Source organism: Mesoplodon mirus, assembly GCF_964341445.2.
Source record: "Mesoplodon mirus genome assembly, chromosome: 18".
Lineage (NCBI taxonomy): Eukaryota > Metazoa > Chordata > Mammalia > Artiodactyla > Ziphiidae > Mesoplodon > Mesoplodon mirus.
This window is the reverse complement of record NC_138994.1, coordinates 45793057-45818130: the sequence shown is the minus strand read 5'-3', so window position 1 is coordinate 45818130 and position 25074 is coordinate 45793057. Positions and strand designations below refer to the sequence as shown.

General features: G+C 53.5%; 1 protein-coding gene across 1 annotated transcript in view; it reads right to left on the bottom strand.

Moving 5' to 3' along the window:
- PIK3R6 (phosphoinositide-3-kinase regulatory subunit 6) overlaps positions 1-25074 on the bottom strand; it is a gene marked incomplete at its 5' end in the record, with an annotated part of 48395 nt that overhangs the window by 4278 nt on the left and 19043 nt on the right. Inside the window, 16 exons of the mRNA XM_082605534.1 lie at positions 1275-1390; positions 2590-2680; positions 3381-3451; positions 3758-3848; positions 5109-5219; positions 8249-8371; positions 9067-9145; positions 9495-9918; positions 11044-11142; positions 13439-13604; positions 18381-18564; positions 19561-19630; positions 19775-19907; positions 20375-20443; positions 21260-21351; positions 21954-22037. Of these exons, the coding sequence (XP_082461660.1) occupies positions 1275-1390; positions 2590-2680; positions 3381-3451; positions 3758-3848; positions 5109-5219; positions 8249-8371; positions 9067-9145; positions 9495-9918; positions 11044-11142; positions 13439-13604; positions 18381-18564; positions 19561-19630; positions 19775-19907; positions 20375-20443; positions 21260-21351; positions 21954-22037 (2003 nt within the window). The remainder of the gene's footprint in view (positions 1-1274; positions 1391-2589; positions 2681-3380; positions 3452-3757; positions 3849-5108; positions 5220-8248; positions 8372-9066; positions 9146-9494; positions 9919-11043; positions 11143-13438; positions 13605-18380; positions 18565-19560; positions 19631-19774; positions 19908-20374; positions 20444-21259; positions 21352-21953; positions 22038-25074) is intronic.

The window sequence follows — 25074 nt, the reverse complement described above, 5'->3', positions numbered from 1 at the left end:
AGGACACAGGGGAGGAGGGTATGAAATAAAAACAGCCGCTAATACATATATAGCTCTGACTTGGCCAAGCACTCTTCTAGAAGCTTGACATGTCACCATCATTTAATCCTCACAACAACCGAATAGGTAGGTACCATTATTGTCCCCGTTTTCCATATAATGAGACTGAGGCACAGAGAGCTGGAGTGACTTGTCTAAAGTCACGTAGCTGGTAAATGACAGAGCCCAGATCTGAGCCCAGGCAGTCTGGCTCTAGAGAGCTCTTAACTACTAGAAAGCACTGGCTCTGTTTTTGAATATCTTGAGTTTGGGGTGTCGTGGGACACTGAGGTCATGCTAACTTAGTTGAATGCAGGAGTCAGACACTCAAGGATGAATGTCAGAGCAGGAGATAAAGGTTTGGGCACCCTTAACAACTTGGACTAAAGCCATGGACGTGGTTTTGAGAGTCCAGGGAATAAGAAAAGAAGTGGGCCATGGACTGAAGCAGAGAACATTAGCTATTTAAGGAATTGGCTTAGGAAAAAGAGTCCAGAGAAAAGGGTTCAGTGATGCCAAGGATCGGGATGAGGTGGAAGGTCACGAGCGTGCAGCGGCCCTGACCTCACGGATGCAGGGTATCGCGGAAGCACTCAGACACCTGAGCATCAGGCCGAGTAGGAGGCTTGACCTAAAGGTAGTGTCTGCCTGGCAGGCGATGTGGGGAAGCTGAGGCTGTCTTGAGAACGTGGTTCAGGTATGATCACGGGCTCCAAGCCCAGCCGAGTAGGGCAGGGAAGGCCAGAGAGGCCATCAGATAGGGAGAAAATGGGCGGGTCCTATGTCTGTATTAATAAGGGACTCTCTATGAGTATCAGTAAGGGTTAAGGCAAAGGGCAAAGGGTGGTGGTAGGGTGATGAGGTTGAAATAGCTGGTTTGATATGGTCAAAGGCTGGGCCATTGCTGTTTGGGAGTCTGGCTGCTGTGTGCAGGGGACGCCAGAACTCGGGTGCATTTTGTACTCTCTGGGTACGTCTTAGGTCCTCAGATGGTCCAGGTGGAGGTGGAGGGCGGGGCCTTAACTCTTCCACTGCCTTACTTATGCCAGCTGGTGCTCAGTATTTCAAACAGACTGACTGGAAAGCAGATTCTTTCCAACAGGAAGACCCACTTCAACAGCAAAGGCTCAGAAAGGCTCAAGAGTCCATTCCCCCTTCGCTGAAAGCCTCCCCCTGGGCTCCCCGCCACCTGCCCTGCTTGAATCTCCCCAGTTCTCACTCTACCCAGTACTTACAGAGAAGGACCTTCCAGCCAAGTTGGAGGTCTTGACAACCTCTGTCACGCTAATATTCAGGCATGTGTGGTCTGTCTCGGGAGCAGCAGTTGGGGGGCAGTGGGTGGGCCCTGAAACTGGGAAGAATGAGATGGTGGGTGAGGGGCTGTGAATGGGCCTCTAGGGAAGTAGGGGAGCTTGAGACTCCACCTCCCAAGAAGGACACAAACCCACCTTGACTACCGCCCCGCCCCCTTTTAACCCCTCCCCACACCCTGCTCAGCCCCTACTTCCTGACTCCACCTTGGTTCTCAACGAGCCTCAGTTCCCTCCAGATCATCCGTCTCCCTCCCCTGGAGAATCCACATTTCTATATCCTGAGGCATAGCAGCCATCAGCAACCTAAACCCTTTCTTTCACCTTCTCCTGTACCCGTTTCCAATGGGAAGAAGTTCTTCTGCAGCTACTGGGCATGCTCAGAATGGCAGGAACACCTAGCCCAGGATGGTGTGTAAGACAGAGGCCTGTAGGAGGGCATCTGTCCCAACATGTCGAGAGCATTTCCTTGACTTTCCTCACAGTGTATAATGTGTCAAAAATCATTATTGTGTGACTGCTGCCCGGCTTTACCCCTCCCTGCCGACGAAGGAGGGTTTTCAGAGATCCAAGAACAGTTCGGATAGGACTGTGTGATGGAAAATTTGGAGGAGATTCAGGAGTTAGAGCGGGGGTGGATGGGGCAGGAGTTTTGTAAAGGAAACAGAAGAAATCAAAGTTTAACAATAAGGGCTGACGCTACAGTTTACTATGTGCCCATACGTTAGCATCTTGTCTCTATTTTAGAAATGAACAAACAGGTAGAGAGGTCACAAGTAACCCGAGGTCACACAGGTGGAAACGTGGCAGAGCTGGGCTTCGAAGCCTGCCATCTGGTTCTAGAATCTGTGCTCCTGACCCACTGCTCTGTGACCGCCTCTTGTCTTAGAGCTATTGCCAAAGTCACACGTCTCCTTCATGTACACGAGGCCACGTATACCCCTCCGCGTGGTCCCTCCACCTTCCAGCTCAGGCTCATCCGGCAGCAGAAGCATCACCCAGTGCTGCTCGATGGTGACTAACCTGAAGGCCAGGCGGGTCCTCACCCAGGCAGCCTGGCGCCCAGCTCCGGGCCCAGCACGGGTAGGAGTTCGACCACGTTCCGTGATCCCAGGGACAGGGAGGGAGGCTCCTTCCCGTGGCTCTACCTGTCTCCTCTCTCTCCGCCCTCTCTCCTCCGCGCCCCAGCTTTCCCGTGCGTGGCCTTCCCTGTCTCTGCTCTGCATGCCCAGCCCCTCACCTTCAGTGTCACCGGCTGGAAGGGCCTTCAGGGCCAGCCCAGTGGCCCGCAGGGAGACGGTGACCTCTCGGGTGCGGTGGCTGAGCAGGGCCTGGGGAGGGGGATGCAGGGACGGAAGGGGGTCAAGGTACACAACACCACGTCAATAGTCCTGCTTCTGTCCCCTTCCCCCCATCCCCCGCTTCCCGCCCCTGCCCTGAGTGTTGGCCGTGTCACTACTGTCCCGTAAGGAGCCAGAGGATGCAGGCTCAGAACACTCAGCCCAGGGAGCGCCATCAGCCTTCCAGACCAAGGACTACGCCCCCATACATCGGGTCAGCTAGCGAGGAGGGTATTTTTTTTTTTTTGCGGTACGTGGGCCTCTCACTGTTGTGGCCTCTCCCGTTGCGGAGCACAGGCTCCGGACGCGCAGGCTCAGCGGCCATGGCTCACGGGCCCAGCCGCTCCGCGGCATGTGGGATCTTCCCGGACCAGGGCATGAACGCGTGTCCCCTGCATCGGCAGGCGGACTCTCAACCACTGCGCCACCAGGGAAGCCCGAGGAGGGTATTTTTGAGCAAGGGGACAGTGCTTTGTTCCTTAGGTCAGATCGCCTCCTTGGCTGTGCGGAAGGCCAACTGTAACCCGCCCATCCCTGCAAAACTCCCTGGAGGCTGGGAAACTCTGGGGGCAGCCACGAGAAAAGGGCAGAAGTTTCCTCTGGCTCTATCTGCTCCCCCTGACGTCCCTGATATCTGCTTCCCCCCAGCTGTACCTCCGGGCCACCTGCTGACCACGCCACACACACTGACCTTCTGGTAGCAGACGGAGAGCTCAGCCCCTGGGGCCTCGGCCACGCCCCTCCTCCTGGGTGAAGGGCTATCTGCAGGGGGCGAGAAGAGGCTGAATGAAGGCGGGAGGCTGAATGAAGGCGGGAGGTCCCCGTCCCTCCCACCCTGGCTCTCCACCTCCCTGAGGTGGAGCTGAAGCTGCATCTGTCGGGGGATGGAAAGGCAGCACCCCAGGGGGGCCAGGCTGCCCTTCAGTCGGGCAAAGCCCCCCAGTATTCAGCAGAGGTGGGATGGGGGTTGGGGGGAACCATTAGGTGAGAGGTGGGAGGACTTTCTGGAAGTGGGCCTTGAGGAGCTGAGCCAGGGAAAGCTGTGGGAAAGGGGAGACAGATGCTCACCTCTGGGGAACTTGGAGTCTTGGATCTTGACTTTGAGCTCGGTGAGGAAGATGTCCTCTGCAGGGTCTTGGCTCGGGTCACTGAAGAAGATCTGGAGGGAGGCAGGGAGGATGGAGGTTGGAGGAGGCCGTCCCCAGCAGAGGCAGCTCCCCGCTAACCCCCGCAGCCTGGGATGCGGGCTTTTAATCCAAGTGCCCACTGCTGCCCTCAAATCTTGCATGGGCCGACTTCCTTGCCCTTATCTTCCCCTATCTTTTAATTTATTTTTCTACTCATTTGAATTCTCACAGGAACCCTGTGGTGAAGATTATTATTCCTATTTTAAATGGTTGCCCCACCTCCTACATTGCACCTGCCTTCCAGAAAGGAGAAAGGCTTGTGCCAATTGAGAGAGCCCCACCTTTTTTATTTTTTTTTTAAATATTTCTTTCTGTCTTTATTTAGGCTGCGCTGGGTCTTAGTTGTGGCACGCGGGATCTTTAGTTGTGGCCTGTGACTCTTAGCTGCGGCCTGCAAACTCTTAGTTGCGGCACGCGTGTGGGATCTAGTCCCCTGATCAGGGATCAAACCTGGGCCCCCTGCATTGGGAGCGCGGAGTCTTAACCACTGGACCACTAGGGAAGTCCCTATTCCCATTTTGAAGATGGGGAAAATGAATGTTAGAGAGGTAGAGGTACCGCGATCCCACAGTGAGCAGGTGGGGGGACCAGGAGGCAAAGCCATGAACTTCTTACCACCTCACATTGGCTCTAACTTTACACCCACTGCACCCAGCCGGTCCCACACTGACCCGCTCTTTGGTTTACACACATACACACACACACACACACTCACACACTCTCACACACACATACTTTATGATGTTAATAGCAGGACATTCAAAGATAAACAAAGGACAGCCTCTTATCTCAGGGGACCCAGAGTCTTGGTGGGGAGGGACAGGCATCTGCAGGTATATGACAAAGTGGCAGTGAGGTGTCAGAGGGATGCCCAGGGCATCACAAGGGCACCCAGGAGAAGCACCCAATCGGGCTGAGAGGAGCAGAGATGAGGGCAGTTTTGCTGTAGGACGTGAGGGTTGGCAAGGATGAAGGGGAGGATGTGAGGTAAGGGAGAGAACCTTCCACATGAAGAAGACCTGCTTCTGCTTGAACTTGAGGCCTTAGGAGTTAATAATAATCTGACTCATCCAGAGAGTAAGAAGAGAAAGTTAACGACCAAGAATGTCTGGATGAGTTTATGACTTGCATCCTGGCCCCCTGTTTCCCTGGAGCCAGGGTATTTAGGCTGTGGGGTCCTGGGGTCCAGCAGGCTGCCATGGTCTCCTTGGAGCCCCAGGTGCGAAGCTTACCTTGACTGCGTAGATCTGGAAATAGATGGGTTGGGTGCCCATGCGAACATAGTAGGTGATGGCATCCAGGATGAAGGGGTCTACGGTCTGGGATGTGTCCAGGGAGAGAGGCTGTGAGTGAGGGAGAGGTACTGTCTTCAGCCAGCTTCCTCCATCCTACTGTGGGAGCTGCCACTTTCTTTTTTTTTTTTTTCCTCGCCATGCTGCATGGCTTGCAGGCTCTTAGTTCTCTGACCAGGGATTGAACCTGAGCTCTGGCACTGAAAGTGCCGAGTCCAAACCACTGGACTACCAGGGAATTGCCACCACTTTTTTTTTTTTTTTTTTTTTTGCGGTACGCGGGCCTCTCACTGTTGTGGCCTCTCCCGTTGCGGAGCACAGGCTCCGGACACAGAGGCTCAGCGGCCATGGCTCACAGGCCTAGCCACTCTGCCACCACTTTCTTAACAGAGAAACTCCAAAGCCCCCATGTGCCCTCTGTGATACACTAACCCAGCTGGTCCTTCAACAGTCCAAGCCTCTCCCACAACCCAATTTCTGCTCCTAATCAAAAGATGCCTATCTGGGCCTCCCTGGTGGCGCAGTGGTTGAGAGTCCGCCTGCCGATGCAGGGGATATGGGTTCGTGCCCCGGTCTGGGAGGATCCCATATGCCGCGGAGCGGCTGGGCCCGTGAGCCATGGCCGCTGGGCCTGCGTGTCCGGAGCCTGTGCTCCGCAACGGAAGAGGCCACAACAGTGAGAGGCCCGCGTACCGCAAAAAAAAAAAAAAAAAAAAAAAAAAAAAGATGCCTATCTAAATCCCCATCTCAGGGACTCTGATTCATTTCAATCACACACAGACATATTGGGCAGCTCTGTGTATAAAGCACTGTGCTGGATGCTTGGGGTAGACAAGATGCTTAAGAATGTAAGTAATGATGAGAGAGACTGGAGTGGGTTCTAGTTTGCATTAGCTACTCACTAGCCAGGTAACCTTGGGCATGAGAGCTGGAACCAGATGATCTGATGTCTCTTTGAGTTCTTGTGGCATCTGAATATGTTAATAAATGAGCTAATGTTTACATGCTATTGGGAAATGACTAGTGCCATGTCCTACAGGCCTTCCCCGACCCCATATGATTATAAAGCATAATGGGTTTTTCAGGTAAACAGAACGTCTATATAATGTCTGATAGTATCAGAGCTGGAAAGAAGCTCAGAGTATTTCACCCATATCCAATCTTATAATATCTCTTCTAACTTTCACATCTGGTCTATTGAAATATTGTTCCTTTCAAAAAGCTCACACTGAGGAACTATGAACTTATTTTAATAGTGCTGCCGTTGTTCACACTATTTCCATTTTCTTCATGTGGAAACTGCTTTTGGAGTAAGTGCAAGGGCCACATAAATTGTTAATTATAAGGGGAAAGAGAGCAGGGGAAAATAAAAATCCTACAAGTGTCTTGGCAGGGAAAAAAGCTACCAACAAAGGAGTATCAATGAGACCCTGCATCAGATGTTTCTCCTGTTAGTATCCTCCAGGTTTCGAGGAAAAGGTATTTTAATACCCAGCTAAACAGTCTTTCATATATAGGCAAAGACATTTTCAGATAAGTAATAATTCAGAAAAGATGCCTATCTCCAATATCTTTATTACAATATAAGATATAAGAAGATGCCCTAATCAATCAGGCAATGAAGCAAAATGTGGCCAGTTAGAAAGTAATTATGTAAAAATCAATAACTTCCTTTTATACTAGCAGTTACTACTACCCAAATATAATGGGAGAAAAATCCACAACTATAAGAAAAAACCATCAAACATAAGGAATAAATTTAGCAGGAAATGGGTAAAATCTATATGATGAAAACTGTACAACTCACCTGAGGGAGATACAAGAAGACTTTAATCAGTGAAGAGTTATACCTCACCCCCAGAGAGTGTAACATAATGTGCTAAAGATGTTAATTCTCCAAATTTCAATCGAGATCCCAAGGGAATTAAAAATAAAACTTGACAAAGGGATTCTAAAATTTATCTGGAAAGATAAAGAAACAAGACTTTCCAAGTCTGGAAAGTTTTGAACGAGTAATGGGGTAGATGTACCGTGCCAAATATTAACATTAAAAAGTGCTAATTTATACAAAAATGAATAGATGAATCAGAAAGAATAGGTATCCAGAAATCAACTCAAGCATGTGTGACAATTTAGTAAATGATAAAAGTGGCATTTCAAATTGATGGGGCAAGACGGTTTACGCAATAAATAGCTTTAGGACAACTGGCTAAACACTTGGAAAACATAAAATTACATACTAAAATTAATGGCAGATAGGTTATTTAAATGTAAAAATTGAGACCATAAGATTGTTAGAGAAATTATCAGTAAATATTTACTTAATCTTGGAGTGGAGAACGCCTTTCAAAGCATGGCTCCAAAGGGAAAAACCATAAAGGGTAAAAATATTGAAATTCTGTCAGTCAAATAAAACACTCTGAAAAAACTGATAGGCAAATAAAAACGTGGGGGAAGATGTCTGCAGCACATATGATGGCAGAAAGGGAAGGCCTTTCAAATCCGTACAAGATGAGCTCCTCTTGCCCCCCACTGCTGCCTGGGGTGGGGGCTCGGCACTATGGCGTGTGGTTAAGAGAACATGCTCTGGAATCAAGCTGCCTGATTCCAAGTGGGACTCCTTCTGTTACTTTGGGCAAGTGACCTAATCTCTTTGTGTCTCAGCTGCTTGATCTGTAAAATGGGGATGCAGCGGCAATAGCACCTGTAGACAGACAAGAGTACCTGGTTGGTAGGGCTGCTGCGTGTCAGCGCTTAGAGCAGTGCCTGGCATGTGGCAGTGCTCAGGAAGCGTGAACTGCTGCAGTTGGAGAGAAAATAGCACAGGAAACTCACAAAAGAAGGCATATAATTGGCCTACACACTTAAGAACGTTTTACTTTCTATCTTCTCCATAGCGTTCCCATAGGTGCCTGGTACGCGCTCCAAGTGAATTCCAGCCACTAGCTGGTTAGGGCTCCTCTTCCGTATCCCTTCCTGCCTCACGCCTCATGAGGCTCCCTGGGTTGACTCTTGAGGTCAAGGGTCAAGAAAACACCCCCTACCACCTCCCTCCCGCCCTCCTACCCTCACTGCCCTACCATCTTTGCCAGCTTGTGGATGGCGGGGCACAGGGTGTTGACGATGCTCTCGTACCACGGGTCTGCGCGGCCCAGGAACGCAGCCAACTCTCCGAGCTCCGAATGCCTGGATGCTGTGGGCTTCTGGGGACAAAGGGACAAGGGGACAGGGCAGACCCGTCAGGCCCTCTCTGGCGCTCTCTTCCTACTCGGAGGGTCCCCAGGTACCAGTCCCAGGCAAACTAGCTTTAGGAATGTGGCCAAATCACTCAACCTCTTGGGGCGTCGATTTCTGCGCCATGTGAAGACTGGTTTTACACCTGAGATGAAGCTGGAATCCCCTTCCCTGAGGATGCCTGCCAGGGACACTGAAAAATGATCATCAGCCTTAAAAGGCGAGAGACAAGTATTGCCTTGAATTTAATGCTTTCCAATCAGAAGCAGAGTGGGCAACAGAAATGAAAAACTGCCCGTGCGGCTTCATTCCTGGCCCCCCAGGAAGGGTGGTGTGTATGTAGGTGAGGGTGTGTATGTGGGTGAGGGTGTGTGTGTGTGTGTGTGTGTGTGTGTGTGTGTGTGTGAGAGAGAGAGAGAGAGAGAGAGAGAGCCCCGTTTGAGAAGCTTGCCATTAATTTCGTTAGAAAAGCAAAACGATGCTCCCAGTGAGAGAGCATCTCTCTCTGGCCACATGCAGCCCCCAGGGTCCAGGTCTGTGGCTTCTGGGACAAAAAGCCTCCAGGTCTCTCCCAGCTCCACATCCTAAGGAAGAATGATCCCAGTTCCCGCTCCTGACACCTTCCATCTCTTCCCCCACATGCCCCGCCCCCCCATCCAGCCACCTCAGGTGCCAGCACAGGGATGTAGTAGAGCTGCAGGCTGAGTCTGGGGGTGAGGCAGAACTTCTGGGTCTCGCGTTTCCTGGCAGGGGGGAGCAGAGTACAGGCATGAGGGCAGGGGTTTGGGTTTCAGACAGCCTTGGTTCCACGTCCTGGCTCTGCTATTTATTATCTCTTGACTCGGGGCAATTGACCTACTCTCTCTGAACCTCTGTTTTCTCATCTGTAGAATGGGTGCAGTAAAGCAGGAAGCACAGTGCTCCGTGGTGGCCGGGTGCGGGGGCAGGGGGAGCACTGTGCACCATCCTCTGCCGTCCCACCCTGGCCTTGGCCTCCTGAGCGCCCCCCAACCCCGACCTTTCCATCCTTCACCAGCACAGGCTGGGCCCACCTGTGCCCCGACCATCCCCAGCCGCCCCTCGGGGCCCTACCTGAGGCTGTGGTAGGCCCGGGCCAGGCGCCCCAGCATCCGGTCGTCCCCCAGCACCAGCACCCGGGCCGTGTGCAGCCGGGAGACCCCAGGCAGCAGCTCCCTATCCCCGCTGGGCCTGCCAGTCCTCTGGTGCAGCCCCGGGGACCCATCCCAGCTGCCGGGTATCAGGATGTCCGGGGGCCACACCCGCTTCTTGATGCCGCCTTTGCGCTGCAGCCTGGCTCTCTCCACCTCGGGGCTGCCGGGTGTGGGCGGCTCTTCGGCCCCCCAAGGAAGGTCCCGCTCGATGCCGCTGTCGGTGGACAGCATGGACGCCCGGGCCAACTCCCGGTCTGGCAGGAGGCCCTGCAGGTCCAAGGCTTCCAAGTCTGCACTGAGGCGCAGCTGGGATCGCGGGCGCAGGAAGAGCACCAGTTCCTCCCCTGGGACGCGGAGACAAAGGGGACCATCAGGGCGGAGAGCGGACACGAGGCTGGCAGGGCCCCACCCTGGCAAGGCGGGTGGTTCCATGTTTCCCACACACGTTTAGCTGAACAGGAGCCCCATGAGATGCTCCATGAAGGAACAGAGGTTCTGTGGCCAACAGAGACTAAGAACCCCACACACTCCTGTCACAAGTGAACATCTTAAAGGCTCTGAGAAGTCCTGTAGCAAAGAAATCAGCTTAATGCGGTGCCTGCTGACTCTAGAGCCCTCTTTTCCATACTTGCTCATCAGCATCCTCCATTCTCCAGCTCCCCTGTAGTTTCCCCCGGGACACAGATAACAGAGCATCAGCTCCTGGCTTTTCTAATCGACCTTCATTTTATTGCTCATGAGGAAACTGAGGCCCCCAGGGAACTGAGTCCGTCTAGGGTGACCCAGCACGCGAAAGGACACGTGGGCCTTGAACCCGGTTCACCAGTCTGGCACTTCCCACCACAACCTGCCGCTCTATCTTCCCCCTTCCCTTGAGAAGAGCCAGGGGGACTGGGGGACAGACATCAGCGTGGAGGGGAAGTGTGGGCCCCCTCCTGCTCTGGAAACCATAACTTTTTTGTGCCTGCCTCTTTCTTGGGGACATGTATTGTCTGTTGGCATCATCATGGCATGTGACACTTTCTAGACACTTTCTAGACACATGTGGCCAGTGGCTAATGCACGGAGTGTTCTGACATAGAGAAAATGTATCCCCTTTTCAGATACTGCAAACAACTCAGGGAACAAGGAGCACACACAGACACACACACAACAGATACACAGGCAGACACAAAGGCACAACACAGACACACAGAAACGCACAAAGATACACACAGGCACACACAGAGGCACAGACGTAGACATACACACAGATACACAATAAGTATACATAGAGAGAGACACACAGTGCACACACAGATGCGAACATGTAGACACATACACAGACACACAAAGACACCTGCACACACACTGAGAGACATACAAACACACACAGATGCTCAGACACACACACACGCACACACGCACAAACACATACACCACTATTCCCAGCCTGCTCCCCCCAGAGGGGTCAAAGGCACTGCACTTACACAGCTGCTCTTCATCGGTCCATAGGTGGAAGGTGATGTGGGGGCTGGGCAGAGGGATGCTTGGCAGCCGGTCCTGGGGGGGCTCACCTGAAGGACAGGCTGTGGAGACCACGGAGGAGAGGACTGTGGGATTCTTCTCTGCCCTCTCCCCACCCCCAGCTCCTATGTGGGGCCTACGGGGGTGGGTGGCAGAGACCCTCGCCCACCCGTATCTGGCCCTGTCGAGCTCCTCTGCCTCTCTGCCACCATCAGCTCATCCAGGGCCTAACACCTGCCCAAGAATGCCTAGCGGCTCCCAGTTTCCTGCAAACTTCCTAGCTGGGCCTTCAGGACCCTTCACAAGCCAGCTCATTGCATCATTCCCAACCTTTTCTCCCTCCCCACAGCCCCGCTTCAGCCATGCTACCTTTCCCACTGTTCAGAGACATCCTGGCCACATGCAGACCAGGGGAAAGGCCTTCGTATTTCTCAGGGCCTCCTCCAGGAGCCTGCACACAGTAGATGCTCAGTTAACGTTTGCTCCTGGTTCTGAAAAGAGTCACGGCCAAGTACGAAGAGCAGCAGGAAGCCTGCATCCAGGGGAGAGAGCAGGGCCAGCCAACCCCCTCTCCTCCTTCCAGAAGCCTTCCTGACTCCAGCCCAGGAGTCATCCCCTCCCCAGACCTTACTGGCTGCACACTGGGCATACCTAACATGTAGCCTTAGGACTTAACTTCCACATAGCACAGCTCCCTCCTGAACAAGGCTGCAAGCTTCCTTAGGGGAGAGCAACCCGCGGTCACTGAACACTTACTACTGTTCTCACCATGCCCACAGTACTATCATCTCACCGGGTCCTACTGGCGGTCCTGGGGCACAGGTAATGTTATCTTCACTATAGAGGAGGAGGCAGGGGCACAGAGAGGTTAAGTAACTGGTCTGAGGTCACACAGCAAGTGGCAGAGCCAGAATTTGAGCCCAGGCAGCCTGGCTACAGAGTCCATGCTTTTACCCATGACATGGTGCCCATAACCACTGTCCCATGCTGCCCCCCAGCAGCAGGGGCTCAACGGGGGTGCTGCCTGGCCATTAAGATGCACAGGGCAAGTCTTGGGCGGGAGGCAGGTGCCTGGATGTGTCTGGGATGGTGGGGACAGCCCAGACTGGTCTTGTCCTGCCCACGCAGATTTACTGCTGAGTTAGCAAGTGGTACCCAAGGAGAGCAAAGCCAGATTTGCCCCAGGGTTTGGCCCAGCTTTGGGAGGGGAGAGGCTTCATGAACAGACATTTCCATGTGGCAATCAGAGGCAGTATAGAATATTAAAGCAAAATAGAGGAGGCTGAGAAGAAGGAGGAGGTTTTAAGTAGGTACCCAACCTGCCTGCCTCACCCTGACTTCTGCAGTCTCCACCCTCCCTGGGCTGCCGAGGTCAAGCCCAGGGAGGGCTGGCACATTGGCCTCTGCGCATGGTTTCCAGTCCTCAGGCAAGTGCTGTGCACCGTGTGTTCTGGGCATGCAGGCTGACAAACTCCACGGGTGCTTTTTTTTTTTTTTTTTTTTTTTTTGCTGTACGCGGGCCTCTCACTGTTGTGGCCTCTCCCGTTGCGGAGCACAGGCTCCGGACGCACAGGCTCAGCGGCCATGGCTCACGGACCCAGCTGCTCCGCGGCATATGGGATCCTCCCAGACCGGGGCACGAACCCGTATCCCCTGCATCGGCAGGCGGACTCTCAACCACTGCGCCACCAGGGAGGCCCTCCACGGGTGCTTTGAGCAGCCATGAAACAGGACACAAATCAGAACCGTCCTCCAAAAGCCAGAAAATATATGTTCCAGACATTTCTCTGGGCTCTTTGGAGTTTCTGCAACACACACGGGCTTGCTTCCCATCAGTGTATGGCATTGTTTTATAAATATGCAAGCAGAAAGGAAGAGTTGGAATAAAAATCTGTGAGACCAGATGTAAGTGATGTGGACTCAGATGCTATTTTGGATGCTCTTGGTTACTATAGTATAGCGGTTAGACAGCCTGGGTTTGAATCTCAGGTCTGCTACTTACTAACTGGGTGATCTTGGGTAAGATTTATAGCCTCTTTCTAACTCTGTTTTCTCACCTGCAAAATGGGGTTAATGCTTTCTACCTCATAAGGAGTCAACTGTGAGGATTAATTGATTTAATATATATAAACTGCTGAGAACAGCAACTGGGGTACAGTAGGTGCCCAGTAGGTGTCAGCTGTTATCATGATCCTAATTACCCACCTTCTAATTAGCCCGGGACCTTCAAGCTCTTGGGAGCCGCTGCGTGTCCCACCCCGCTTCAGCCACGAGCGCAGACTCGGAGCAGGTACAGCGCTGGTCTCTGGCGCCCCCTGCAGGGTACCCGGACCGCAGCTCACCGCGCCTGCCGCTTACCGCCGCAGCGCCCCCTGGCGGCCGCCGCCGGCCCCAGCAGCGAGCAGTAAATCTCCTCCAGCCTCTCCAGGTGGCCTTCCCGGCTCGGGCTGGGCTCGCTGGCCATCTGCTCCACGGCTGCCACCACGGCGTGGAAATAGTGCTCCAGGGCGCGGCGGGAGCTGGTCTGCCGGGGAGGAGCATCAGAGCTTGAGTTCCGGCTCTGCACCCACCCACCCCTGCTCCAACGCCAAGCCTGCAGGTGCACGGACAGCTCAGGGGCACCATCCCTCTGCCCGGGACTCCGGCAGGAGCTTCCCCATGAAGGCCCTCCCACGTCCAGGGCTCCGCTCCTGCCCTGCCATAGCTGTTGCCCGATGCCGCCTGCAGCTAGGGGTCCCCTAGGCCCCTCACACCGTGGTGTGGGGGGACAGCTGGGGGCAGGGATGGCCTCTGGCGCCCACCCTCCTTGGAATGTCACTAAGTATCTGGATCACCGTTCTGTCATCACTCGGATGTAAACTCCAGGATGGCAGCAGTTTCGTCTGTTTCATGTACAGCTGCATCCCCAACACCTAGAACATCTGCTGGCACATAGTAAGTGCTCGATAAATATTTGTTGACTATTTCCTAAACGTCTGTCACTCCTATACTGCCTTGACGTACCACCTATAAATCATTATTTTTCTAAATCATTGCACTTTTTTGGTTCAAAATTATTTCAAAAGCAAATTTTATATTGCTGCTCTAAGTAAAACGGCTAGTGTCACTTGTCATAAACAGAAAATAACTAAGATGAATATAATGATCACAAAACTCTGTTATTAAATTGTAGCCAGGTACTATGGCCTGCCGAGGCTTTAGAGCTGGAAGCTTGCTTTTTCTTCTAAAAAAGGCAGATTAGCAAGCGTGCAAGAGGTTAAGGGTAAAGCACCAAGCTGAGCCTTTCTCCTTAACGCAAACAGGTTTTGAAGAGCTTCTCACTCTTTGAGTTTCATCATGCTCTCCAGCACCGAAGGCTCCTGTCTCCATGGGTACCTCTCTGACACCTTGAGAACTCCCCTGGATCACTGTTCTCTGGCTGTGTCCCCTCACCCCCACTCACCACCAGCTAATCCCAGCTCATGACTGAGGATGCGGGGCCCAAACGAGTGACACGGGCAGGCACAGCAGGGCTTGCTCTGATCTCTTTTTTGTGCTAGGGGTCCGCTAAGCAGGGTCTTAACTTCCTGGGCTAAGGGACAGTGGTCATTCTGATTAGCTAGGGCTCCAGTAAATATTTGCTGAATGACCAGCTGAATGAACACGAGCAATTAAGAGGGACAAGGAATCAGAGTTGGAAGGGGCCACAGGGACCATCTCGTCTTGTTGCTTCATTTTATAAATTGATTATAAGTGAATTAATTAAATAGTTATCAAGTACCCACTAGGTGCCAGGCACTGTTCTAAGTGCTGGGGTACAGCAGTAAACAAAACAGACAAAAATTCCTGTCTGCATGCAGCTTATATTATAGGGTATCTGTGTGTGTGTGTGTGTGTGTGTGTGTGTGTGTGAAATAATAAACAAGATAAGTGAAATTTATAGTATGATAAATAACAGTAAAGTGATGACAAGAAAATAAAGCAGGGAAGGAAGATGTGCAATTTGAGGGAGGGGCTGAAGTTTTAGATAGTGTGACCAGAGGAGCCTCACTGAAAGGTGACTTTTGACTAAAAGCCTAAAGGAAGTGAAGGGTCGAGTCATGTGGATACCTGCCATGGGGCAGCCCCACCTGGACACCATCTCTAGCACCCAGAACACAGAGCAGAGTGTCCGAGAGCCGGGTTGTCCCAGGCTGCCCTCCCAGTCTCAAGACCTTGTCAGATCCTGTGGACACGTGGGGAGACCACTCTACGTACCCCCCCATCTCCTACCTGGGCCTCGGACCAGGCCCTCAGCAGACAGGATATGGGCTGGTGGCCAGATAAGGCCTACCCATCAGACCGTCGTTGGCTGGGCCACTTCTCCCAGGCCCCACTGGCCTTCGAGCCAGCAGGTATGACTGGGAACGGCATCCCTCAAGCAGAATTCCAGATAAGGAGGCTAGGGTCTCACGGGGCGGGGAGCCCCAGGCCAGGCTGAGGTCTAGGAGCCCCAGCACCCAAAAGGGGAGGGGGGTGCCGGGGGACCACTGAGGACCCCTTAACTCCAAGCTTCCGAGGGTCTCTAACTTCAGATCAGTGACGCATTCCCTGGGTCTCTCCTGGCGCTTCTTTGGTCCCTCCCCCCACAATTCCCTTTTCACGAACATGGAGACTTAGAGCCGTGAGCTCCGGATAAAGCGAGGTCGCGGAGGGTGCATAAGATTTTGACTATGCTTAAAAAATACAGCTTTCACTTTCAGCATTTCTTTCTTCTATAGCGAAGTAGTGCACGCATCAGACCCATTAATTTCAGCCCTGAACCCCACCCCATTCTTGACCCAGCACCTCCCAATCCTACCCCATTCCTGATGCCCTCAAACCCAGCCCAGCCTCACTTCCAAGCCAACCCCTGAACTCCAGCCACATCCAACTCGGGGATGGAGTGAGGCTGGGGATCCTCTAATGCCTGCATCACTGAGAAACAAAAATCAATGCGCTTAAAACGTTAGGGAACTGTTGACCAAAACCACCCAGTTTGGCCAGGCACGATGATCACCACTTGCCTGAGCTGTCTCACAACAGGAGGTCCCGACAATTCAGGAGGGGCCAAAAGAGGGAGGAGACGACCAACCTCCCAGAATCCATCACACTGGAATCCACCTTGGCTGAGAGATACGCCACCAGGAAGGACCCTGAGTCAGACTATGGACCAAGCAAGATGATTGGCCAGAGACCACCCAGAAACTAACCCCCATCCCCACAAAACCCGAGACTGCGAGCCACGTGGCAGAGCAGTTCTCCTGGGGTCCCTGACCCTCTGCTGCTCTCTGCCTGGGCGCCCCTTCGCAATAAGGTCTCTTGCTTTGTCAGCACGTGGGTCTCCTCGGACAATTCATTTCCGAGTGCTAGACAAGAGCCCGCTCTCGGGCCCTGGAAGCGGACCCCCTTTCTGCAACACTTACATGTTTGGCATTGTGTGAAAATGGCGCCTTGACCATGGGCTGTTTGGTGAGCCAGAAACAATCTCCAGAGCCGCAGGTGGCCACACAGGGGCTGCCGGGTCAGCTGACAAACTCTGGTCAGGAAGGCAACTACTCTCCCCGCTTCCCGAGAGCCACGGCCAAGTGCAGGGAGAGGGGACAGTAGCCCACGTCAGGACAGGCACATGAGACACATTAGGGGCCATAGGTGCCTGTGCTAAAACCAGCCTGGGGCTTAGGTACGAGTCCGGGGTAGGGGGGCATTCCTCCATCACGCGTCGGTGTGCTGTGAGCCCCCAAAGGGGCTGTTATGGAAGGAGGGGTGTCCCGGATGGCGGCGTGGGGGAAGGGAGTCAAGAACCCTCAGTGGGTCCAAGCAGGTGGGCAACCACAAAGGAATGGTGTGGATGGTCCTTTTAGAGAAAAGGAATGACAGAAAACGACCAACATGGTTTAAGGAGGAACCCAGCCGCACATAAAAGACACCCATCAAAGGAAGGATCCAAGACTCAGGGTGTGGAGAATTCCAGATGGAAACAAGAGATGGAAGAGCAACGGCTCCAGTGCATTTTGATGAGCAAAGCAGGGCCTGAGACTTGGGATGGAGAAAGGACAGACACCCACTTCCTGGGGGCAGGACGGGCAGGGGATCGTGGACCCTTCAAGGGCACGCCCCGTTCAGGAGCCGGCCCCTCCTAGGGCACCACAGCCCTGAGTGATTCTCCAACCCCCCTTCCCGCAGGGCAGGCGCCTTTCCGGCTATTGTGCAGACTCCGACTGGCCACACTGGCATCCTCCCCCACCCAAGAAATCCAGCACCTGGGGCCACCGTGGCCAGAGAATCTGCAACCTGTTGCAGTCTTGGCTGTGGACAGGGGAGAGGCTGAGTCAGAGAGAAAAGCTAGGAAATAAGCGGGCAAGTGTTGGAAACAAACTAAATGCCCGCAACAGGAGCAGGGGATAGTTAAAGTAATAACAGCACATTCACGAGAGAGAATTCTCTGCACCAGCAGAAGCACATGTTTTCAAAGGAAAATATTTCCATATGGCATATTTCCAGTGGCAAGGAAAAATAGATATTATATATATGCACATAGAGAAGCAGTATATAAACTGTATACAGAGTCTGATAGCTCAATTGTTAAAAAGGAGTGGGGCTGCAGATGGGGCTGGAAGGCGATCGAACATAGGCTTGAAGTCAGATAGACCTGGGTTCAAATCCAGGCACAGCCACTTCCTATCTGTCACCACAGGTAGGTTATTGGCTTCTTTGTGCCTTTGTTTTGATAAGTATATCCATTTCACAATGTTTTGGTGAGAACTTTTTAAGGTGATAACCTGTAAAGTGTTTAACACGGTGCCTGGAACACAGCAGACGTTCAATAAACAGTGGCTCTTATGATGATCACTGTCGTTATTATTCAGGAAACATACCAAATGTTAATTGCTAATGTGTGTGGGTAGAGGGGTGTGAGTGGTTTTTATTTTCTTTCTTGGCTCTTCTGTATTGTGTTTTGTTTTTTTTTTTTTGCGGTACGCGGGCCTCTCACTGCTGTGGCCTCTCCCGTTGCGGAGCACAGGCTCCAAACGTGCAGGCTCAGTGGCCATGGCTCATGGGCCCAGCCGCTCCGCAGCATGTGGGATCTTCCCGGACCGGGGCACAAACCCGCGTCCCCTGCATCGGCAGGTGGAGTCTCAACCACTGCCCACCAGGGAAGCCCTTGTGTATTGTTTTTCAAATTTTCCCTAGTGAATGTGTCTTTATTTTTGGTTTGGGGAAAAAGGTGATATGGAAACAGGAGAAGGGGGAAGCCGAGGAGAGTGAGCACTGGTATGGGGGGGCAGGGCAATGACCTTACCTGAAGCTTCCTTTGCAGCACGCCTGCCTCGCAGGCCTCCCCCAGCGCCGCCTGCAGGGCGTGGGAGACCACGTGGCGCATGCAGGCCTCTGGTGTCTGCTGCCCCTGGGCCGCCTCGATCTCCAGCAGCAGGGCACTGCACACGGAGGGAGACACCAGCTCAGGATCCACGAAGAGGAACACTCTGAGGGCAAAGGTGGGGGGACCGGGAGCTGATGAGGAGGACCACAGGGAGAAGGGCCACCCTCAGAGCCTTGCAGCACCCATCACTCCCCCCCCAAGTTATTTACTTCCTCCAAAAACAGGAGCCTCAAATTCAAAATTCTACTGGGGGACAACACTAGGGAGTGGTGGGGATTGCGGCAAAGAAGAGCAGGCACGGCCCTTCCAGCGGGGCAGCTGGTCCCTCTGGGTCCCTCTCATGTCTAGGTAAGTTCCAGCTGAAATGCCGCTCCCTCCCTCAGAGTCGTGGCCCATTGAGTCCATAGCCCTCTAGGAGGGACCCTAAATTCTTCCTGCTGAAACGAGCTCTGAACCCTAAGTGAGCCCCTTCTCCTCTCATCACCCTCATCACACCGGAAAACCAACCTCACCCAACCTCTCCTCCATACTCAACTGTCATTTCAACCTCTCCAATGCCAAGTCCTCTGGATCCCTTCCCCTCCCTGCACCCTCCACGAACACAGAGCCGCAAGCTACACCTTTCAGTGCCAGGTGAGCAGAGGTACCTGCAGGGCAGGAGGCTACACACCCCCCTGCTTCACCCCCGACTTCATCAGCCTCTCGCCCCAGCACGAGCAGTGGACGTGTCCTCAGTCTTACACACACACAGATGAAAGACCCCAGATCTCACGGTGTGACTGTGGCCTGAATTATCGATATTCTAGAGGTGCCTCTGGCTGCTTGATGCAACACCATGGCCAAGGGCAGAATGGAGGTGGAACCATGGACCTGCAGAATGGTCCAGTGCTCGTGTCCACGTTCTGCATGTGAGCGGGCGAGCTCTGAATCCAGCCCAAGAAGAAAGTCCTAACTGCTTTCAGGGATCTCCAGGGAAGGACACGCCCTATCCACCCGGAGGACGTCCCGCTGCTGGACAAATGCCACGGATGGGAGGGGCTGCTCCCCACCCAGAATCCTCACTTGTCCTGCGGGCAGCACCCTCGCTGGGGCCACTCACCTCTCCCGGTAGGGGTACAGCTCACTCGTCAGGTTCTGCTCGGCAATGACCAGCCTCTGGTACAGCGTGCCTGCAGGGCAGACCACTTCAGCCAACCAGCGTCTGAGTCTCTGACCCCCATTCCCCACTTTCCCAGAAGGTGCTGGGGCTTTTGAGCTCCCTGGAATCCTGGAGAGGAAGGCAAGACCTTGGGCGGAGCTGGAGTGGCTCTTACCTGGGACGGCCGTCTCCGTTTTCAGCCTTATGGCGCAGTCCAGGGCGATGGTGCAGTAGGGGGCGGGCAGGGTCAGCAACCTCGTGCAAAAGGCATAGGTCCTCCGGTGGAGCTCCTCTGTGATGCCTGTGGCCTGGGTGAGAGGGAGGAATCAGGGTGCCCAGAGACCTAGATCTCAAAGGGTTCTGGGTGGGGCGGGGTGATGGGGGGCGGGCAGAGCAGCCAGACCTGGGCTCACACTTCCCTCCCAAATCTACACCTCAGCCTCTTCTCCCAGCATCTCTAAGACATCTCCCCTCCTACACCACATTCAGGCTTATCAAGATGGAAACTCATCCCCATCCTGTGCTGCCAGCAGATCAACTCCCCTCCCAGCCCTTCTGCTCTGTCATGGTTGCAAATTTACCGCCACTACCTCCCCAGTTTCATCTCTTCGTGTATCAGGGCGAGGGCAGGGCTATGGGGAGAAGCCAGTTAGGGGCAGGTGCTCCTAGAGCTCCTCTAGGCTCGCTCACCAGGCAGAGACCGGTTGTCTCCTGAGTGTCCAGCCCCGTCAGCCGTGGGTCACCCCGACCCCCTTCACCCTCAGTCCCCGCTCACCTTAGTGAGCACGTACATTAGAGTGTGCAGCAAGGGAATGATGACATGCCGGGCGTCCTCACTTTCTGCCTGGAAAACAGGAGATCGCAGGACATGGATGGGGCTGGGGGTCGCAGGGGTCTCGCCACATCCTAGCGGGAGATAGGGTGGAAGGCAGTGTCCCAGCAGGCCGAGGGGAGTGGAAAAGGGCCATAGTCTGCCCTGGTAGAAGAAGGTGGGGGGGCTCACAGGTGCGGGAGCCCAGGAGCCGGTAGCAAAGCGACAGGTGAGGTGCCAGCTTGGAGGCTCCCCTGAGTGCAGCGTTTCCCAAACGTAGAGCACTGGGTGGTGTGGAGGGTAATTATGAGGATAATTTTGAAAATTTTTCGTAGTTAGGCATTTAGGTTTACAGGTACTTTCCATTTCTGTCCAGTGATATGGGTTTTCCATTTACGGTCGTGTTATAGAGATCCTTTTTTTTTTTTTTTTTTTTTTGCGGTACGCGGGCCTCTCACTGTTGTGGCCTCTCCCGTTGCGGAGCACAGGCTCCGGACGCGCAGGCTCAGCGGCCATGGCTCACGGGCCCAGCTGCTCCGCGGCACGTGGGATCTTCCCGGACCGGGGCACGAACCCGTGTCCCCTGCATCGGCAGGCGGACTCTCAAAACCACTGCGCCACCAGGGAAGCCCCGAGATCATTTTTGAAAGACGTTAACTCAGGTCAAAGAGCGGGAGTCAACGTAAAGATAAAATTGCTTATAGCAAAGTACCGGAGAGGGAGAAATACGGTAGAAATCAAACGACCAAAGTGTGTGAGACACGGGGTGGATGGGCCCGAGTCCCCAGCGGGAATGGCCCCTCTTCCTCTTGTCCCTGCCTGTCCCCCGCCCGAAACCCGAGGACTCACCTTCTCCAGTTCTCTGAGCAGGATGCGGACCAGTGCCGGACTCTTACCAGGATCCCGCTCGACCTTCTTGTGCAGGGACCATCTCCACATGCCTGGGTCAGGAGAAAGGGGTGCCCAGCCCAGCCAGGCAGGGCGGGGGGTGGTGGTCTGAGAGGAGACCCCTCTGAGCAGGACCCTGAGCCCTGGAGTCCCAGGTCTGACCCCCGCCCCCACTGCCAGGTGCTGGGCTCCGCGTCCATGGGGGGGTTTCTCTGATCTGCAGCCCCCGTGGGCGGTGAATTCCCAGGGCAGAAAGGAGGGAGGTGGGACGCTAGCAGGGACAGGTGTGTGCACGTGGCTTCTGGAGCAGCGATGTTGACAGCTCAGCACCCCAAGCCACGTTCCTGGGAGTCATGCGGTCCTGGAGTGCCAGGGCACTTTTATTTGCAAGGCAAGTTGGAGAAGGCGGTTAAGAAAGAGGGCGGCAGACCCCCGATGGGCTGTGCCACAGTCCCTGGAGGGTGAGCCAGGGGGCAGAGAAGGCCTTCTGGGTCCTTCAGGCTCCAAGGATTTCCAGGAGGATGGGGCTTGGCTGGAAGCCCCTTATTCTGTGAGCTCCAGGCTGGGGCACTTTCTTCCTGAGAACACGTGGGCAGAGTTGGCTGGGCTGGGGTGGGGGAGGCAGAGAGAGCAGACGATGCCTGCCGGCTCTTACCTTGGTTGCTCGGCAGGGCAGGGGCCTGGGCGCTGAGCTCTCGGAGCACGGCGTGCACGCTCCGCTGGAGGTCCAGATCCACATCTGGGCAGCAGGGTGGGGAAGCTTTGAGGCCAGGAGCCCCTGGCCTTACCCTCGCTCCCACCCCCACTCTCCCTGAGAATGTCTTTAGCCTCTTCTCTGAGCCTCAAGAGGTGCCCGGAAGTAATCAACTTAGAGCTGGCAGCCTGCATCCTGGCCAGGACTGCAATACAGCCTTTCAGTCAGCATTTCTGTGTTCTTTGAAAAATCCACATTCCCCAGAGTGTGGTACGTATATTGCCAGTGACATGCGAGACAATTTTAGATGGTACACAGATGATTCTAAAATTTGAGTAATTATGCACTTATTTTAATGTATAGAAAAAACATATAACTAGTTCCTCAACTAGTATGGAGCTAAAATTTAAAGTCAATTTAAAGACACATATCAGATAAATACCAGGAGGTGACAAGAACTCTCTCCCTGACCAAACTTCACTCGGGATCCTCGGAGCCCTGTTCTCCACTAGGCCCTCAGAGTAGCCCCTGTCCTGTCTTTGGTCTCCAAGCCCAGTTTTAGCAAGAATCCTGCTGTCAGTCGAGAGAAGTCCCTCTCCCTGATATCTGATCAAGTTCTCTATTCCCCACCTTTGACGTGTAAGTTCTTGACCTGTGTCCAGCAAGAATCCTGTTAGGTCACTTTAGTAAGAATCTCCCACCCCTGAGGTCCCCTCTTAGGAATTTTCCATCCACTGACCCCTCCCTCTGTTTGTCGGCTGTAAATCCCCAGCTGTCTTTGCCTTATTCAGAGCAGAGGCCCATCTCTCTCCTCTATTGCAATAATCTTGAATAAAGTCTTCTTTAGGGTTTAACAAGTGTCAAAATCATTTTTTTTTCTTTAACGGCAGAGCATTGACACTGCAGAGCTGTGGAGGTGGGTACACGAATCAGTAACTGACATTTTGAAAGCACGGAGCCATGAGAATGCACCTCACTGACCTCCCCCTACAACGAGTTTAAGGAACCAAGGAGCTTTGTGCTGTTGGGCTGTGAAAGCCATCACCTCCTGCCGAGGCCACACTTCCCAGCCAATAGGGACAGCAGCAGGAATTCTAAAGCCAGCTCGGGAAGCTTTGTAGGCGGCTGACTCTGTGGCTCAGGGATTCCCCAACCCAAGACCCGTCAGTCCAGCACATTTCCACCCAATCCTGCATCCCTTCCTCCTTCTTTCAGAGTTGGATTTTCATCACAGTCTGGGCGCTCGCTCTCCCAGCCCTCACCAGCTCCGTCTCCATTTTCTCCACGGTGTTTCCCCACATGAAGCTTTGCATGTCTAATCTTGTCTTGCTGTCTGCTTCTTAGAGGATCTGGACCAACACAGGAAGTACGGGAGACACTCCCTGTACCATCAATTCCCCTTTATGATCAGCTCCAACCAAGAGGCTGTTTTTACAGGCGAGGGTGCAGTCTCTTGTTGTCAGACAGCACAAACCACACGCCTCAGAGGTTCCCTTTTTGCCTTGGTGGTCAGGAAACTTACAGCCAAACTGGGGCCCCGTCTCAAACATCAGCTCATCTCAAGGGACAGAGACCTCTCTCCTTTGCTCCTTTTCGGGTGCGCTTGCTTCATGTTCTACTAAGCATATATCTGAATTGCCTCAGATTCCTTTGGAAATAGGTAGGGTAGAGAGGACCAATCTAAAAAAACCAGCAGGTTGCAGTCCAGGAGCTAGAATTTGTTTAGGTCAAGGCACCCCATGCCCTGGTGCTCATGGACTGGCCCTTCCATGGCTCTGGCGTGGGCCCTTGTACGTCTGCTGGGGCCACCCAGCATCTCTGAAACCCTCACTTTCCTCCTGCCTCTCACTTGTTCCCCTGCCCAGACCAGGTCCAGGTCTGAATCTGAGTCTCCTTCAGGTTCAGAGCGGGCAGGAAGTGGGCAGGTGTTACAGCGCACGTTTGCCCACCCGGCCACTCTGTTGGGCAGTGCAGCATCTCCCAAAACTGGCAAGGAAGTTATTTAGCCTGGAAAGAAGTCTTGTCACAAGCCATCCTTCCATCTACCGAGCTCCACCTGGCATGAAAATAAATGAGTTAACGCACGGTGAGTTATGAAAAAATAATGCTATGTCCGATTTCTTCTTTCCTTCTTTCTTCCTTCTCCCCTCCCTTCTTCTGCCCACCTCCCCGCCATGGACTACACAATAGACTTAAAACTGTGATAACTGTGATTTCCTCCCTGCCCCCTCATTAGAAGCGCAGCCAAACCTTTGTCTTCTGAGCCCTAGGTTCTCCTGCTTTGCAGAGGGAGTTAAGTTTTTATGTTTCAGAGAAAAATGGAGAAGTTAGACTCTGCCAGTAGCCCCGGGAGACAACCCCAAATAAACTTTGTTTTCAAAAGTCTGGGCAGCTGGAACAAACTCTCAGGCTTTGGTCCACATCTGGCTTGCAGACGTGTCTTGTTTGAGCTTATAGAGTGTCTTGGAAAAAAAAAAATTGAACTAGCTGCCAACATTCACAAATCAGGAGATTTTGCATAAAAGTTCAGATTTCTGGCATCTCCTGAAAGTCTGTCGACACTGGGCATGCATTCTTCTTACATGTGACAGTGACAGGGGCTGGGGAGCAGCTGCCCCTTGAGACAGGGCACAGCTCCCCTAAGGCTTCAGAGTGGTCACTCTCCTTGTTTCCCTTACTTACATCCTCTCTCCGGCCCCTTGACTTTGAGACCCCTGGCTGTCTGATTGAGACAATCAAGCTGGGTTGTCTCCAAGGGATGGGGGTGAAGCCTGCTGCTTTTAGTTGATGAGGGGCGTGGCAATTCAAGGGTGGAAGGTTGGACTCCCAAGACCGTGAGGGTTATGGGGACCCAGGAAGGAGGAAGACCAGGGTTGGCTGGGACATAGCTGACCGGTGGTGGCAAAGATCTCAGATGAGGGCAGCTAAGCACTAAACTCTGTGTGCTTGAGTGCCACTGCTGTGGTCTCCTGGGCCACTTTTGCCAGAGCACAAGAATGTCCCCAAAGGAGCCCTCTGTCTCCTTATGGACCATTCAAGCTGTTCTGGGGGCTGCAGCCATAGTGCACTGAAGACCACGGAC